The following is an 18,738-nucleotide window of genomic DNA, read 5'->3' on the forward strand; positions in this document are numbered from 1 at the left end:
CGAGGATCAAGAGGAAAAGGTAAAGAGAAAAAAAGTGCACCATTGGTATCCATGTCCCTGCTCACATTACCCTGCTCTAATGAGTCACAATGAGTTTGGTCACAGTCTTTTACAGAAGGGTGCTCACTGAAACTGATTCCTCATCAAAACCACCAGTATTTCATATTGTCTCATGCATGTTTCAGATGGAGGAAACAGACTTGAGATACTTGGGGTTATAACATAATTTCCAATAAAATACAGATGTTAGTAGTACCAAATTGCTGATAACAATTTTAACATAAAACAAATTTTTATACAAAATACATATTTATTGTCCTACCACAATGAAGTATGTTGTAGAAAAGAGAAAATTATAGCAGTGGACATGGCTTAAAAGTTCTTAGTTTATAAACTAATTTCTATGAGGTGGGAATGCTGTTCTATTTGGGATTTTTTAAAAACATACTTTAAGGAATAACACTAATGAATAGTTTTTGCAGACTTCTGCAAACAAATGTGGAAGTTATTAGTTAGTATTAAAAAATTTCTTATTGAAACAAGGTCAAACAATTACTTGCACAGCAACACCTGCAAAGCAAAGTAGAAACTCAACGAATTTTAGGCTATAGAAGTTTACAAGAAAGTGATATTTAAAACTTACCATCAATATCTTGCTCAATGATATCTCTTTGCTTCTGGAATATCTCTTTTAAACTGACATAGGCAAATCCAATATCCTCACATTCAAGATCCTGTTCATCTTCCGGGGGATCACTGACCACTGTAAATTTTAGGCTAAACATACACGCACAAAAAAAAAAAAAATATTTTGCTTTCAAAAAGGGACAAAAATCAAATTACAAATGATACAAAAAGAAAAAACACACTATTTTACAAGTTAAAAATGCAGAGGTTTAAATATTTGGTGTATGTGCAGAATCTTTCCTTAAATTTTGTTTGTTGGTGGTTCCCTTGCTACGATAAAATGGGAAACGAGATTACTGATGAACTTCTGCCTTCCTATTTATTCAATGCAGAACTAAAATTTCAGCTCAAGCCAAACCAGACATTCTGATAACTGCAGGAAACAACCTACATACTAACACAGGGGACATGATGGCATACGTAAGAGATGAATGCTTCTGTTCAGAAAAAAACCTCACTGCTGTTATTTTACAGAGCAGGTATTGTTGCACTGTGTTGAGGAATCCATCCAGGGCAGGTGGCTCAGAAGCTGCAGGCTGGGCATTGCTGGAGGCTGTGAACTCCCACTTGCACAAGCAAGGGCCCAGAGACCTGTGCCCAGTCAGGGGAGGGACACTCAGAGACACAGGAGGAGCCAGGAACTCACCTGGCTGCAACTTTGGGTACAGCTGGGTGAGGGACACTCGGGGACATGGCCAGAGCTGATGACCCCCAGATTGTCCTGCCCAGGGATTCCTTTATTCAGGGTCCCTCCTCTGAGGCTCCAACTTGAAATGTTATTGTCTTATTGAATTACTGCACCAAAAATTACATTACTTTAAAGATTGGGACCTCTAAGACTCAACGATTGGAAACATGGGCTGGAGCTGGTGAGGGCAACTGATGTGACTGAGACAGTGTGGGGGGAGAAGCTGTGAGGTCCCTCAGCCCCAGAACAGGGTGTGAAGGGGACTGCCACAGTGGGCCTGGATGGTTGGACAGGGAAATTTCTTTAGCAACTAAATTATGTGTCAGGGAAAAAAAGAGTATTTTATCCTCATTATTGTTAAATTTTAGTAAAACATGCTTTAGTAGAATATGTTTAGCAACCTTCCTAATATAGATGGCAAAATAAGGGACATGGAATTAACAGAGAACTCTCTCTTTCTTGGAGTGAATCAGTGATTTGTAAGACTTACAAATGACTCTGACACTTCAAATGCCATCATCAGGTACCCTAGTATTCTGTAAATTAAATGGATCTTTAAATTAAGAGTTATTCCATTTTAATGAATATTGACATATATTCAAGAAGAAACACAATCAAAGTATGTAATTCATTCTCTTCAAGTAATGTACATGCTATATTGATGAAAAAAAACTGAATATGAACAAATTTATTACTATGAAATTGAACAAGTCTAATTTTTAATCTTTCTCATATGTACTCATATAATAGATGTCTGCTACATCCATATATACACATATGCATTTTTTTCTTATCTTTAAATTCTGGGGCCAAGGAACACTTCCTGCAGTTCTTAAGATTCCTTTTAGTATTCTGAATTCAAAAAGCAACAAAATGTACTACTTTACCATTGCACAGATAAGTGATTTTCAAATTCATCACTGACAGACTACTGATGATAGAATCTAGAAACTCTTTTTTAAAACAAAGTTGTTTTTAAAAAAACACCAACAAAACAAACAACTGCCCCCAAAATTAAACCTCAGCAATAAACAAACATTAGATAAGTTTGCAATATTGCACTCCATATGCATCTACCTGGAGAAGAAGTAAGACCAGCAGCCACAGCAGATTGCAGGCATCATTCCTAGCTGAATCAATTATTTTTTTCTTGTTAGTTATGTATTAACTACTTAGGGTTGTAAAGACAAGCAAAAGGCAAACCAGGAGCATTATTTACAAAGATTATAATAGAGGTTCTCAGCATTAATCTGTACCTGTTAGCAGAGAGATCTGGCTTTAGAAGAATTGACTTGAGATACTCTCTTTCTGCATGATTATCTTCCTTATCCACATTTATCACTGCAAAGCAAATACATTAATATAACTCATTATCAATTGTTTTTCACCTATTACAAGAAAGAACATGAATAAAATAACAAAATTAAGTAAGTGTTTATTTCTTCTTATTTTCTAAGGAAAAACAACGTTAGAATCAAATGTTAAAATCATGTGAGCTAAAAGTGTGTCACTGGCAAGTTTATATGAACACTGTCAAAAAGCAGCATGTAAGCATGTCACAGAGCTGCTGCTTTCTATTAATGGCAATAGCAGCCATGATTTTAAAAGTCAAGGCTCTTTGCTGCTTTGCATTTGAAGTGATTTACTGTATTTTCTTCCACTAAGGAAGCTAGAAATAATGAGAATGTATGCCAAAGTACTTCTCCTTTTTGACAGCCTCAGCAATTTAATCCTCCTTTCCTGACTCAGTATTTCAATATGAGAAATCTTCAGATCAATGGACTGGAGAAAATCTGTCATCTGTATTCCCTCTCAAGTGGGCAATGACAGCATAGCATTGTTTAAAAAGAAGATATAGATTTTAGTTATGTATAGTCTAATTTTGAGATTTATGCACTACCAGCATATTTAAATATGTTGTGATGTTACCATTTTATATACCAGCCTCTTTCAGCTTTTCATTGATAACTGCATACTTACCTCATTTCTTAAGAATCAGTACTTCCCAAAATATCTGGAAAACAGGCAAATAGAGTTGGTACATAGAGAAATGCAACTATAATACATAGGAAGTAGGCTTAATTGCAGATATTTTCCTAAGACAGGATTTAAGAGAAGAACCAAGCCTGCTCAGGAATACACCAGACTTACCAGTGCTATAGTTATAGTGAATCCTCTGACCACCTGTTGGCTTTGGAAGTGACAGTGGGGTCTCCTCTGCAAGGAAGTTGTTCAATCTGCATTCTACAAACAGCTGCTGTATTGTTTCATCTGCTGTAATTCGTGACTCAGTAAGACCGAGCGATGTAATTTTAATCCGTATTTTTTCAACTTCCTATTTAAAAACAAAATACAAACATAATACAAATTATTTTTTGTTTCTTTAAGTGTTAACATAAAACAAACATACATATATGTATGTAAATCATCAGCTTTTTTATATGATTAATGATGATTAATTAAGATATACAAAATGAGAATATAAAGTTCTGGGGTTTGTAGCTAAGGCTGTTGTTGCAAGAGATACTGGTTTCCATTCAATGTTTAAAATATTTTCGTAGTAGTCACAGTTATAGTCTGCAGGTTATGTTTATGCAAAATCGCTATCTGAATCACAAATTTCAGCTGCCATCATCTTTACCTACATAGCGAAGTGATCCTCTAACTGCTTAAAATACTGTCAGCAATACAAGGTATCAATGTTTTCCAAATAAAAGAGAATTCTGAGTATCTACTGCAGACTATACCACAAACAGTTCAATAAAAATCCATCAAATCACAAAAATTGTTAGGCATGTAAAGTGATAACGTATTTGTAAAGAATTCAACATCAAATAGTGAGCTTCCCTAGTTAAATCAAACACACCTTAAAAGTTAATTTCAACATGTGACAATAAAAGTAATATCCCAACTGCTCACCAGTGCCTTTTCTTATTATTTTAAACTGAAATGACAATTTTCTGTTATTTATATGGAATTGTTTTATACTGTTCTCCAAAGTCTGGAATATTTATGTACAGATAAATTTTAGTAAGTTTTATTTAAGTGGGCCTGTTGGACTCAAGAGAAAGAATGACAGATATTTTCCAAAGTTACTCTGGGAAGAAAGAAGACAGAAAAACTGGAATATGTAGGTGAGTAATCAGCGATGATATTCTCCAAGAAGCAAACAGAACACACTGGATACAGAAATGTTGATTTTTTTTTTTACTTATTTCTTTTCAATATATTAATTTCTTTTTATAACTTTATAAAAATATTTACTCTATATGGAAATATTTAGACATTTTTTATTTCTAAACTTAAACCACTTGAAGTACTAAATCACATCCAAAGTATTAGCTTTCTATATTCAGTCAGAACTCCAAGTTAATGTTCTTATTTAATATGGAGATAGCTTACATTTTGCTAAGCAAATGATAAAATTAATGAAAATGAAAAGCAACACATCCTACTGTAAAAATATCCACCATACTAAACAATTTTCATTGCTGTCAAGTCCTTTCAATATCTGATGATGTAACTTTACCCCCTCCTTTCAAAAGACTTTTCCTTTTATTATGTATCCTATGACATACATAATAATGTATGTATATCCAAATCTGTATCAGTATTTCAATAAGGTTCTTTCACTATTCATCAGGTTCATGGAAATTTTACTAGGATGACAGAAAAAATTCCACACCATTCTGTCTCTATGAATACAGGTACATGGCTTTATCAATTTTTTTTCCCTAAAATCTAGTAAGTTAAATGGTTATGGAATGTCATTAAAGTGATAGTCTTTGACTTGAATATCCTTTTCATATTCAAATTTATAAATTAAATGAAACAAAATGAAATATTTTATGATCAACCATACATCACAGAAAAGAAGAAAAAATAAAGAAGCAACTGTACAGCTTGATACTGGATATCAAGTATATGATCAATGATCTAAGAAATATGATCAATATATTTGAGAAATAATCACAAACTGATTTCCAAGATTCTGATAAACCCTGATATGATTTTAAATAACTTACACAGTCTGGCATTCAATTCAGATTCATACGATAACTAGCACAATTATCTCCAAAAATCACAAAACTTATTTACAGTACCAGTATTTGAGTACCAGCAGGATAGTTACCTCAAAAGATAAAATGTAGCGATTTCTGATTTTAAACAAACAACAAAAAAAATTAAATAGCAATTCTGACACACTGTATTCTAAAAGCAACCCAAGATTTCAAGTAAAATAATGCATATTTTTAAAACTCAACTTTTATCACACATTGCCTTAAGAGTGTATAGCTTTTACTAGTTTTATCTACTGTTCGCAAACATGCACATTGTTACCGAAGAACAGATCAATGGAGGGATGTAGAAACTGATGAACCTGAAATGAATCTACATACAAAATCCTCCCATAATTATTCTTAAATAAAATACAGGATGACTAGAAAGGTATAAAGCATCTGTATTATAGTTTGACTTAATAGTGATTATTAGTATTAACTTTAGTTCTCAAAATTACAGATGAAATTACTTTTTAACATTTTACATATAAAAAATGCAATCTTCAAAAGTAACTTCTGTATTTCTCTGAAAACCATATGAGTGACAGCATTTCTACAAACCTACTCTAGCTGAAGAAATGTAGCTTCTTAACAATGTACTTTCTACAACTTAAAGAAAAAAAGGACCAGTATTTCTTACACGTTTCTTGTTGCTAGTTACTTTGAAAGATACTACACAGCCTTGAAAAGAGCTACTTAAAAAATAAAACTACCTCTAGTATATCACCTTGCATAACATTTAAACCTGTTAATTTTAAGCACTAGTTTTATGGTTCAGATTGTTCAGTCAAAGTTAGATCTAAAAGTGTTAAATTTTTTTTATTTTTTGAGAACTGCCTTATTGAAATACTGTTCAAAGTAAATTTTCCAAATTTATATTATGCTGTGCTATTTTTTATGTATGACTTCTAGTCCTGAATTGCTGGTTTTCAGAATAAGTCAAGAGATTTGATACTGTACATGTACAGATTAATTGAAAACTGATGTTAGATACACCAAAGCTACTCTTAGAGGACATTAGGCGTAAAATATTTTTCTTAGTCTTACCAAATAATTGCCATGTATACTCTGATTCTGCTGTTTAATATTTGTAGATACTGGACTTGAAATAATACAGTCATCACTGTCAGTTTTTATTGATTCAACAGCATCATCCTCTTGATGATCTTCTTGGTCTTAAAAACAAAAACAAACAAACAAACAAACAAAAAAAATCAATGCAAGTTACACCCACTATATATTTTTCGACCACCTAAGACTTAATAAGAAATCTGATAGCAATAAATTTCGTTTTCTAATATAAAAAGAGTAAGTGCCAGGTATATCTTTTCATCCTTGAAGAAGACTAACACTGTGAATCAACAACCTTTAGAATTTTTTCTGGTTTGCTAAAAAGACAGCAATGTTTTCCAGATGCAAGCTGGTGAATAGAGCAAGTCCTGTAATGAACTAAGTATGCACAACTGTTTGCTTTATTTAATAGGGCCTGAATTTTGGATTTCCTCTGACTTCTTCTGATACCATGCATATGTAAAAGAAGACTGTATCTTTTTTCTTTAGTAGAAAAGTAGTTCTGTATGCAGGTGCACAATTTTCTGGAACATTCTAGAGCATTTTTTCCCAAGAAGCAAATTATAAGTGGTATTCAAAATCAACATCCAAAATGTTTTTCCAATCTTTTTAATGAATTCTTATAAAAAGCTGCAAACAACTAAATATAAAATTTTATCATTCTGATTCTGCTTTTATTTTAAACTTGGTATCATGGACTTGGTTATTGTCATAATATACAGTTTAAGCTTGGAGAAGGAACAGGATGACCTGCCTTTTATAATCTTTAAATAAATCTAACAACTTTGTGTCACATATGTGATATGGCATATTATCTGTCTCACTGTCTGAATAGATTCTGGTATCAGCACTGGCTATTAACTGCAGACAAAAAGAGCATACTTACTAAAATAGTCTTTGGAACAGCATAGTTCTAAGGGAGAATACAAAGACATTTAAAACAGAAGCAGGGTTTCCTTTAATATTTTACAAATCTAAGTCATATATCAGATTTTTGCAATCAATTACAATATAGTTTCCATTTGGGAAGAAAACACATTTTATCCACCACCCAGTTTCAGCTAAGAGTACATCTGAATATAATTTATGTAAGGAAGCTTCTCATAACGAGGCAACTTCCACTACTAGTAAGAAATGCTTATGAAAATGGAAAAGAGAGATTTTTTCAGAAAATACAGCTGCTTATTAATAACAATGAATTCTACCTTCTGGTTCCAATTCTTCAATTACTTCTGTCTCATCTCTGGAAGTAATCAATGTTTGGTCAGCCAACTGCTCCTCTGACAGATGAGAGACTTCTTTTTCCTGCTGAATTTCTTCAGCCATCTCCTTCACTTTATCACCTGACAGCTGTTTAGCCTCCTGTACCACATGCTACAGAAAAAGATAAACCTACAGTCTTTATAAAACTCCTTGAATAGCAGAAGTTACTAAAGTTCAAAACTTGAAGAATTATAGCCCGTATTCATTATCCAGTGCCTTTTAACAATTGTATTGCTTATGCAGTGCAGGAAACAATGAGAAAGTGTCAAATGCTGTAATGCATAATTCATATACAACAGAAGGAAATTTATATTGAACTGTATTTGTGAAAACATAACTATTATAATAATTTTGTACCTGTCAGCATATATACAGTCTATTTGATTTCCACATTCATTTATATTTCATCTTTTTCTGTAAGTTCTAAAAGACTCAGTCAAAAAACACAAAGAAAACACCACCACCACCACCTTATTCAGTTAACAATTTTATAACTTAAATCATACAAAATTTTCTGTCTCAAAAGCAAACTAATGTAATATTAATACTAATACCAATACCAATGTAATGTTTGCTACACATTAAAAAAATGTCATCTAAGGTAAAATATCTTTAGTGCACAATGTATTCTGAAGCAATCTTACTCTTTTCCTTATCTTTGAGTTCAATTGCACAGAATACCACCACATCAGTGGATACTCCATTATAGACAAGGCACCTTCCATGAAAATTTGCAGTGCTTTATTACCTCTGCATTATTTATTAATTAACAATTCTCCTGTAGGACTGAATTTTTCACAGAGGCACTGATGCCTCACCTCCCACCTTCAGAATCCATGAAAAAACTTACAGCTGTCTATGAACATCTGAGTTTCCCAAAACTGGATCTGAAGAATTATTTCTATTCTAACACATTTGGAGTCACACAAAGAAAAGCAATGTTTACAAACACAATACAGCCTTGTCCTATTAATCAAGGTTGTCATAGAAGTTTTCAAGTCATAGAAAACTGACTTTATGTGTCTTATCTTTCTTTTTGTTATAGATGTGTCATAACCATTGTGTTTTATACAATGTTTGGTCATTCTTCTTAATTCCTTCAATGACAGTTGCACTTCATGGATGAAAGAGAGAATATTTTTTGATTATTCTAATTGCCCAATACCACCTGATATAGTCAGAGAGAGACTTTTCTCAATCAAAGCCCCAGATGAGCTTTAAAGTAGGAAAGTAAGAGCCAGTGATTAAATATTGCATTATAACAGTAGAAATAGTCTGCCATCTGCCACAACTTTCTTTTACAACCAATCAGGCCAATACAAAATACAATATTTAATACTTTTCTTCTCCTTAAAATGCTACATGTTGTGGTGGTGCATCCCTTCTACACCATCTGCAAGTGAATCATCCTCAATCCTGCTCTGTGATTTCAGACATCCCTTAAAAGCCTTGACAAAACCAGCTGAGTAGCCAAGTGTCTCTTGACCCTGTCAGGTAAATCATGAGGCACTGCTGGAAAAACAAATTAACTGGAAAATGAAAGAGACTTGCCATTTTAATCTGTTGAACTTCTGGTTTTTGCATGGACACTTCCTGGCCATTTCATCACAAGACTTAGACGTCAGAGAAGGCCCAGCTGTTTCATTATTTAGGCCTAATAGTATTTCTGTCTTCAACCAGACAATGAGGCTTAGATTTTTAGAACAGCTAGAGGAACTGCAAATCCAGCAATGAAGACTTCTGATGGAGATCAAGTAGCTGTCTCACTTAGAAAATTCTAGTTTGTGGAAGATTATCAAACTTTGAGAAGTTACTGTTTGGACAGCTGAAGATATTCTTTGTGTGCAACTATCTGGCTAATATTTCAGTTTTTCACAGATATCTAAGCTCCCAAAAGATTCTATTCACGAACATTTGACTTTTTGTTTTTAAAGTTAATACATGCAACAGATCGACTTAATTCTTATTTCCAGTCTATACTGTATAGCTCTCAATGGAGTTCTAGTCATAGCAAACTAAACAATAACAGAACCTGTTAACTGATAATTGATGTTAACCTTTCAAAGAATAAATCCGATCAAGTAACCTAAGAAAGGAAAAACCCCACAACTAATTTTTAAACAATGCAATATTATCAATATTATAATTATATATAAGATACAAACATAACCTTTTATAATCGCCTATTGAAGAACCTACCTTTACTTACTGAGTTTACTTAAAAGACTAAACACAACCTATTCTTACTTCTCTGAATGCAAATTATTTCAGATGAAAATTTATCCATTGCAGCAAATATATGCGAGTTAGTTCCATGCAGACTCTTAGAACTCTGGAAGAATGTACATATGTCAGTGTATCTCAAGTTAAGAAGTATAATTATTTTCAGAATGTGTGTAATCTCAGCTGATAAACTTAATTTTACAGGTGCTGCTGAACTGTGTCAAACTGTATATCTCATTAGCCCAACACTCTGGATCTGTTTGGATCAAGCTGGTTTCTATGGAGCCATTTATATGCAGTGCAAGTAGTACACCGTAGAATGACACTTGAACAATGCAGACAGCAGAGAAACACAGTGCAGAGAGAGCTGTTGGTTGTGTTAGAATCTGCACTAAGCCAGTAGAAATTGAAGCTTCTAAACTGTGGAGGACATCAAGCAGTTCTGAGGTAATCACACAAATATCACTGCATTGTATCCCCTGCCTAGATGCAGTGCTATGCTATCATTCATTGCCTGGGACATCCCAGTATTGTGCTGCCAAAATAATACAGCGTTCTTGATTATTAGTTCTACAAATTGTCCATATGGAGCCGTAAGTAGCCTTCAATGCTTCAGCTTGCATGACAGAAATACTTACTGTCATCTGTATAGTATTAAGATCCAGAAAAGAGACTCTCTTGTGTGCTTGAGCTGCATGCTGCTTCATCTTGAGTGTTGGTGTCTGTAACAAATATATTGAAGATCATTTATTGCTGTCCTATTTTACAGTAAATTATGACGACTCCTAATTTTTTTCAATGCCGAATCTAATGGCACTAAATCCAGTTCTAATCAGACACAATTTAACAGAATTAATACACAACATACTTCTCAGATTACATCATGGAACCCATGGAGATTTTATATATAATATAAATTTACATTATGGAATAACAAAAAATACTAGAGTTACTCCAGACATAGAGTATTTTATACAACTTAAGTTAAAAAAACCCCACTAAAAGCTGCAGTATTTTAATTTATACCTTTCAACTTGTTTGCTTTTATTTCTTAAACAACTGTTAAAGATGTATGAAAGTAATTTATTTTTCTGTGGCCCTTATTTAAATGTGATTGTAGAGTGAATTATATTGTCAAAATTCTCTTCAATATCCAGCTAAAATACCCAGTAAAAAAACCCAATGTGAAGGAATCTCTTTGTCATAATACTCCAATGTTAAGAACTTCAAGACCTTTTTAAACAACTGCTTCACCCATTCTATGGATCCAACACCCAGTTGGTTTAAAATTTGAGTATGAACTAAAATATCTGTCACTTACAGCTCAAGAAAATGAAATATAATGTCAAATGTTCTAGTGACAATTTCAGTAAAAATAAATAACTAACTCTAAGACTTTGCCTCTTCAGGCAAGGTATAATTCGACTGGTTCTTGATCTCTTTATATGAAAAACTGGCAATATATTTTCCAGTTCTTTCTTTTAACTTTATCACACTTGAAAAGTATCAAGACTTGACCTAAGCTATTTGAACTTAAAAAGAAAGAACTGAACAGTTCATTCTATTAAAACTATCACAGAATGCCTTGGATTGGAAGGGAACTTAAAATTTAGCCCCAAACACCCTGTCGTGGGCAGGGACACCTTTACCAGACCATGCTCTGGCCTTGGACACTTCCAGGGATGGGAGCAGCCCCAGCTTCTCTGGGCAGCCTGTGCCAGTGGAAGGAATGGCTGGAGCTGTGTCAGGAGAGGAACAGGCTGGGCATCAGGAACAGGTTCTTTACACAGGGGCTGCTTGGACACTAAACAAGCTCCCCAGGGAATAGTCATGGCCCCTAGGCTGCCAGAGCTCCAGAAACATTTTGGACCGTGCTCTCAGGCACAGGGTGGGATTACTGAGGTGCCTGTGCAGGGCCAGGAGTTCAAGTCAATGATTCTGATGGGTGCCTTCTAACTCAGCGTATTCTATGATTCTATGAAGAATTTCTGCGTTCTAATCAAAACCAGCTTTCATTGAGTTTGAAGTTGTTCCCCCTTGTCCTATGCCCTTGTAAAATGCCTCTCTCCAATTTTCTTGTAGGCTTCCTCAGGTACTGGAAGACTGAAGCTTCTCTTCTCCATGAAGAAATTCTATTAAGTACAGACCCAAACATACCTTGGATGGTTGTTCATGTCCCCTAAACCTGGGTGTTATATATCCCAGAGCTTTTGACCTCTGTTTGTAGGGAATAATAGCTTGGTCCATAGGAACTTGTAACCTGATCCAGTATTCTATGGTACCATAATTTTGAATGTGTCCTATTTTACCTAAGGAATAAATAGGAGATTGTATTAATTTTCTTTTCAACATTAAGGTATGCTACTCAAAAACTAGGAAAAACCATAAAGTAAACATTTATAGATTAGGCAAAAATTAAAGATTGTGCCTATGCATTATGCCAGTGCTTGTGATGTGAGATCTGCAGCTCATGGTAGAAACAGAAACAGCTCCTCAGGCTCTCCTTGTATGATCCTAAATCAAAACATGACCCTTTTTCCCTACTTATATACTTACTACAGGGTCAAAGCAAAGTTCAATACTTTTATCTCCTTAAGGCAAATAAAGGTTAGGACAATTTTGTATGTTAACAGTTAGAAGTGTCCCAAAAAGTGGTATGCAATTTAAATTACTGTCAAAAGTACCACTTTACAATGCCTTATTAAACCAGATTCTCTACAACAGTGGGGAGTTAACAGGTCACTGAATATGCTGATCTGACAAAATGTTTCTAAAAGAAAAAGGTAAGCAGCACAGAACATTTAATACTTCTTAGAAGTGTCTTCTCCAGGATACTTTAAAATTATTTTAATATAATGAATATGAATGTGCCTAAAATAATGCACACAAGGTAAATAAACACCCTCCTGGATTATGCTATTATATGAAATATTATTAACCATAAGCACCATGATTTGTACCTTTTTCACTATTATACAGTGACCTTTGTCTTACCAGTTTAAACCATTTCTTCCTTTATTTATTGATAAGGAACAAGAAGATATACTTATGACATTCAGGCCTGACATAAAGCATTGATGCTTGATATGGGCAAAGAGGGGATGCCTCCTGTTTTGGGTTTTTTCACTCCTACCCTGTGGCTATAAGCCATAGGGGGCAAAATTGCACCGATCCCAGCTTTCCACAAGTGTCGGCAGAAACACAAGAACATGTTGCACATCCAACAGAAAATAGCATTCTGGGAAATATATTTTTTTCTTTTGAAATAGTAAAGCACAAATTCATTTTTGGTCAAATATGCGTTATTTATAACTTGCAATATAGTGATATGCTATCAAACAGAAGACTTTGTGATATAATAACTACCAACTAAATTTGCTGTGTTGTAGATCTTGCCATCCTTTTCCAAGATCTCATGGAACTTAAGCTGACAAGAAGCAATTGTTTCATAATCTATGCCATACGCACGATGAACCTCAAGTGTGATGCTGTTGTCTTGTATATAGTGAAAGAAGCTGTCATCAGACTGCACAAGAAACTGAGAAGTGAAGTCGTATGATGGGATGTTCCCATGAACTACTGGGGTTATCTGAAGTTCAAAGTCATAGAATGCATAAGTACAAAAGGTTGCCAGTTCCCAGTCACCAAAAGTGTGCATAGCTTCAGAAGAGAAGATCGCTTTGCTGATATGAATTTCAAAAAGGTTCTCTCCTCTTTCTAAATGAACAGTTTCAACAAATCCACCCACTGGATCACTTGGAAATACTTCTGTCCTGGACTTAAGTGGTTTTGTATCATACACAATGTCTCTTAATTGGGCTGCAACAGATAAAACAGAGCTATAATGTGATTGCCTTTTTAAAAAATCAAATACAATTTATGACTGAGAAGAAAGGATAAAAGCATAATTAAATTATATTGACAATGTTACTTTCATAAAGGCATTACCAAAAAGAATTAATTCACCGAATACCCACTGAGAACAATGACAAAAATCAAGAGTATTTCCTCAAGGAAGCTGCCTCAGTATACACAGACATAGGCCCCTAACAGTTACTAGCAGGATATAAGGGAGTTAAAAAGAAAAAATTCAGAATTCTTACACAATATTCAAAATAAGTATCACTATGCAAATATAGCAGAGATTCAAGATGCATATTTTTGTAGGGTTGATCTAAATTTGTCAGCGAATTAGACTTTTAACATCTGTTATATCTTGCGTGGACAAAATTATCAGCAAAGACCTTCACATGTTTCCACCCTTAGGTGGTGAGTGGTTAACACAGGTTGGATGGGGCTCTGAGCAGCCTCCTACTGGGAGGTGTCCTGCCACTGGAAGGTGTTTGGAATAAGATGGGTTCCAACCCAAGCCATTCTGGGATTGTATAAACCAAAATACATGCTTACAGAATTAGGACATAAACCATGATGCAGTAGATGCAACTTGGAGACAAAATGTAAAAATTGTTTCAACATCAGTGTTCACAAAATATCCGATTTGAGGCTTTCTATGCACTTTTTTATGCAGTGAAGCCACTAAAAAAATACTTGAAATTCATCCTGTTTGAATTCTGGGTCAGTATATTATAACAAGACTTGAGGGATTTTAGTAACACAAAAGTGATTCTGTAATGACAGTACTGCAAAGTAAAAGGTTGACCATAAAAGTATGATTTATTTTAAAGAAACCAAGTTGGCTAATTTTATTCTTATTCAGCAATAACTGCAGTATAAAAAAACACTGTTGGATTTGGTTTAATTAATAACTGTCATTTAAGTAAATGAAAATTAACATGAATAGATATCTTTCCATGTAAGAACTGACCCTTCTACCAGTTTTATGAATGGAAAAGTGTTTCAACTGGACAAGAAATTTGCAACAGTAATTTGAAAGAAATAAAATATTAAAAAAAATTATTGAAGAATATAATTTAAAGATACCTTCTAGTTTTCTGATACGTGCAGCTCTAATATTGAGAAGGTAGGTATACTGTTCCAGTTTTAACTCGTAGTCTTTCTGTAGACTTTCCATCTTTCTTGTCATTGTTTCTACTTCTGTCTAAAAAAAATTGCATGCAAAAAGAACTTATGGAAATTGTCTGTACTCATGTTGCACATGCTTTTGGCTACAAGTTAAAATACAGTTTGATTTGAGAAAAGAATGTTTAGAGTTTGCAAAAATAGCAGCAGCTTCTCATTTATCAATACAACAAATCAGTTCTATTCTAATTTCAGCAAAATCTAAAAACATCATGAGGAAAAACAGAGGAACTTTTGGTTTAGGACTATATACCTAACAGTTTGTTTAATAATTTTGTTATTTTAAATGCTAATTAATTGAATGAAAAGTCAAACTATGATCTGCAATATTCCAACAGTGGAAGTAGAAAGAAGACAGTGAAAGCAGGGTGGTATGGAAAAGGAAGCTTATTTGATAAGCACATTTTACTGTTTTACTTGTGAAGATCTGGTAGGAGCTCAGAAATAGTCCCAAGAAGATCACAGTTTGAGGATTAAGAGCAGAATGAGCTAAAGGACTACAGTTTACAGTTACTTGGAGATCACATTTTTTTAAACAATACCTTCAGCAACAGCAGATTTTATTTTTGGTTCCCTATGCACAGACTGGCTTTGTTGCTGAATTTGAAAGTCTTAATTATTACAAGTGTCAGAGCTACAAAGATCAAAATGTTATTATCAGGTTATTTTCCACTGTGAGTAGAGTTTAGTACCTGGTAATCTTTGCTAATTTTGTGCTGCACAAGTAACAAATTCCTTGTCTTTTCAAGTTCTTGCACTGTTTCCGCATGTGTTAACTGAAGCTCCTGCATGGAGTATTCTAAATCTTTATGGATATCATCTTCCACTTTTTCCAGGAACAGAAGGTCCACATTCTTTCGTTGCTTTTGATCCTGGAGTACATTTGAAAAATTGCTAGAAAGGACTTTTGCAAAAGCCTTGCATTTATTTGTGCCTGGCTAAATGCAACACTGACATATACTTTTGGTACAATAGTAAGACAGCAAGCAGAACTTTATAAACTTTAAGCACGTGGTAACACAAAAAAAAGAGTGAGGAAGACTAGAATGTGTCAGCATTGTTTTCAGCAATGTTATCTCATGGTTATCAGGAACCAATTAAAATGTATCATATTCAGAAGCAATCAATCCTGTCTATCCAATGAAAATACAAACAGATATATTAGCCTTTCTCATACTTAAATGTACAAACCCCAAATATTATGCTCAAGTCTATGTTCCTTCTGTTATTAATACTGGGGAGTTAATTTTCATTGAGGTTTTTTGTATTTTTTTCCATTATCATTATATAATCATCATTACAGTAAACACTTTCTCAAGAAAATAATACGTAAGTTCACCAAACAGTGGAAATTGCAAAATTATTTGTTCGCTGATTTCTTCCTCTCACTCCATTTTTAATTTTTAATTTGTGCAAGAGAAAAAAGAATAGAGTGTTTCCTGAGTATTCTTGTTTATTTGTTTTAATAAACAAAGAGAAGTTGCTAAGCATTGTTATACCACATACTGGAACTCCCATGCTTATGGTATAATTGCATCAATTACAGAATTAATAAACAAAATTGGTTTTAGTAGACATTATAGGGATAACAAGATGCTCAAGTCATATAATAAGTCATATGAGTAATAAATAACAAGTCATCTAACAGAGAAAAACAAAGGTTTCTTTAAATGGCTGTGAATCTGATTTAATTCACCTTTGATGATATAATGAATTATTTACATAAATTAAAATTTAATTCTGGCAATTTTTTCATCTTCCCTTCATATTAACTGCAACTAAAAATGACAAAAGCACATATTTGTACTTGAGGCATTAACTACTGAAAGATGTTCAAATAATTCAGCCCTTGAAAATTCCAGGTGTGTAGAAAGCATGTAATGGTCAGCCAAAGATTTCACAAAAGAAGGAAAAAGCTAAACAAACCAACAAAAACCCCTTGCCCAAACAAGAATATAAGAGAATGGAAAATATAGAATTCTAGAATGGTTTGGGCTGAAAGGGATCCTAATTGTCATATAATTCCAACCCCTCAGTTTTTGTAAGTTACCTTTATATGGAAGAGGGTTTCATTGAGCTCTGCCACACCATCTCCTCTCTCCTGAAACTTAATGGAAAGATGTTATCAGATGTGAATCGAAGAAATACATTCAGAATAACAAGATACTCTAATAACAAGATACTATATATGACATTTTGTTTGACAGCATGAATAAGTTAACACTTACTTTTCTATATTCTTTGACTTTCACGAAGTATCTGCACTATGCATAAAACAGAGAGGTTTTTTACCTCATATTTGAAACAAAAGTGCAGCTCACCTTGGTCAAAAACTTCATTTGATTTTTCAGATCATCTAGTTCTTGCTTTTGTTCCAGGTACCGTAAGTGCAGGTCTTTGTTGTCTTGCATCAGCTTTTCCTTTTGGTCTTGATACAAAAGAACAAAATATTGCACTTAACTAAACATACTTAAAAATTACAAACTTGGTTTTTTCATATTAATATATTCATGAAAATTTTATTGCAAAATGCAGAAACTAATGTGTTTTGCATTGGGAAATTTTTGTGTACTTGTTCTGGTTAGGACAAGGTTAATTTTTGCAACACGTCAACTTTTACTGAAACAATAAATACTTCTCTATTAAGAAAACCATAAAGATATTGCACTTAATAAATAATGTACTCTGTAACACAGTACTATAACTAAGAATAAGAAATGCAGTAATGCATGAGATGTTATTTATGTAAAATAAAAAATATTTAGACATAACTAAGTAAATAAATACACTATATGAATTTATGAGATGAGTGACAACAATCCTTGCTATAGGATATATATGGACCAAACAGCTATTTTAATTTATGGCTGAGAACCTGGGAAATACTAGTAAGACAAAAAACATGAGAATAAATGTCTAAGGATAATGAGGCAGGTGGAAGGGTGATATAGCTTCTGCAAGCACCATACTGAGAAAAAAAAAAGGAAAATATAGTTAAGACTGTTACTCTATCTTCTGTCTAAATACACTTTTAAGTATTACAAAGCACATTATGATGCTATGGCCAAAAAAATACTACTAAAACATTCAGATCAAATGAAAGGGTCATTCTAAAATGGAAATACAGAAAGAGGACATGGAAAACGTCAAGATGATATTGGTCTCCTGCAGCATTGAGAATTTTCAAGGCTTCATTTATTTTACCATCTTTCTTAGACCTGGAAAAGAAGTTTAGGAAAAAGATTCATATACCAAATGACAAAGGGTAGACAAGTTATTATTTCCACACTAGTTCTAGGCAGTATGTTAAGACAAGGATTAATTTAAATTCTCCTACTGAACTTCAAACAGGAATCTGCAGTCAAGGCAGATGCTCTGAAACACATATACTGCCTACGTTTTGGGAAGACAGAGCTGTAATCAAATCCTAGATACAGAGGCCTAGAAGAATATTAGAACATCTACTCCAGCTGCAGCAAGTGAATTCAATAGAAATCAGAAGTGCAGGCTGCTGGTGTTTCAGTTTAGGAGTACAACAAGCTGCTTGGGGAAGAGATGACAAAGGCATGACAGTTAAACAGAACGCCCACAGAAGGAAAGAAGATGGAATACCAGTTTTTTCATAATCGTGCTACAAATAACAACTGTTAGTATGTCATTACTTCATAATAACGTAGCTAAAGGCATTTTTATTTTAGTATCAGT

The 18,738-nt window shown here is 33.7% G+C and overlaps 1 protein-coding gene across 1 annotated transcript in view; it reads right to left on the reverse strand.

Annotated features, from left to right (window-relative positions):
- The window catches only part of RPGRIP1L (RPGRIP1 like), a 40,111-nt gene that overhangs the window by 3,306 nt on the left and 18,067 nt on the right, over positions 1 to 18,738 (reverse strand). Inside the window, exons 11-22 of the mRNA XM_079319091.1 lie at positions 17,355 to 17,461; positions 17,084 to 17,140; positions 15,726 to 15,905; positions 14,935 to 15,052; positions 13,360 to 13,812; positions 12,151 to 12,302; positions 10,632 to 10,715; positions 7,713 to 7,881; positions 6,484 to 6,611; positions 3,527 to 3,710; positions 2,632 to 2,716; positions 644 to 777 (exon numbers count right to left, since the gene is read on the reverse strand). Coding sequence (XP_079175217.1) covers positions 644 to 777; positions 2,632 to 2,716; positions 3,527 to 3,710; positions 6,484 to 6,611; positions 7,713 to 7,881; positions 10,632 to 10,715; positions 12,151 to 12,302; positions 13,360 to 13,812; positions 14,935 to 15,052; positions 15,726 to 15,905; positions 17,084 to 17,140; positions 17,355 to 17,461 — 1,851 coding nt within the window. The remainder of the gene's footprint in view (positions 1 to 643; positions 778 to 2,631; positions 2,717 to 3,526; positions 3,711 to 6,483; positions 6,612 to 7,712; positions 7,882 to 10,631; positions 10,716 to 12,150; positions 12,303 to 13,359; positions 13,813 to 14,934; positions 15,053 to 15,725; positions 15,906 to 17,083; positions 17,141 to 17,354; positions 17,462 to 18,738) is intronic.

Source organism: Erithacus rubecula, assembly GCF_903797595.1.
Source record: "Erithacus rubecula genome assembly, chromosome: 15".
Classification (NCBI taxonomy): Eukaryota; Metazoa; Chordata; class Aves; order Passeriformes; family Muscicapidae; genus Erithacus; species Erithacus rubecula.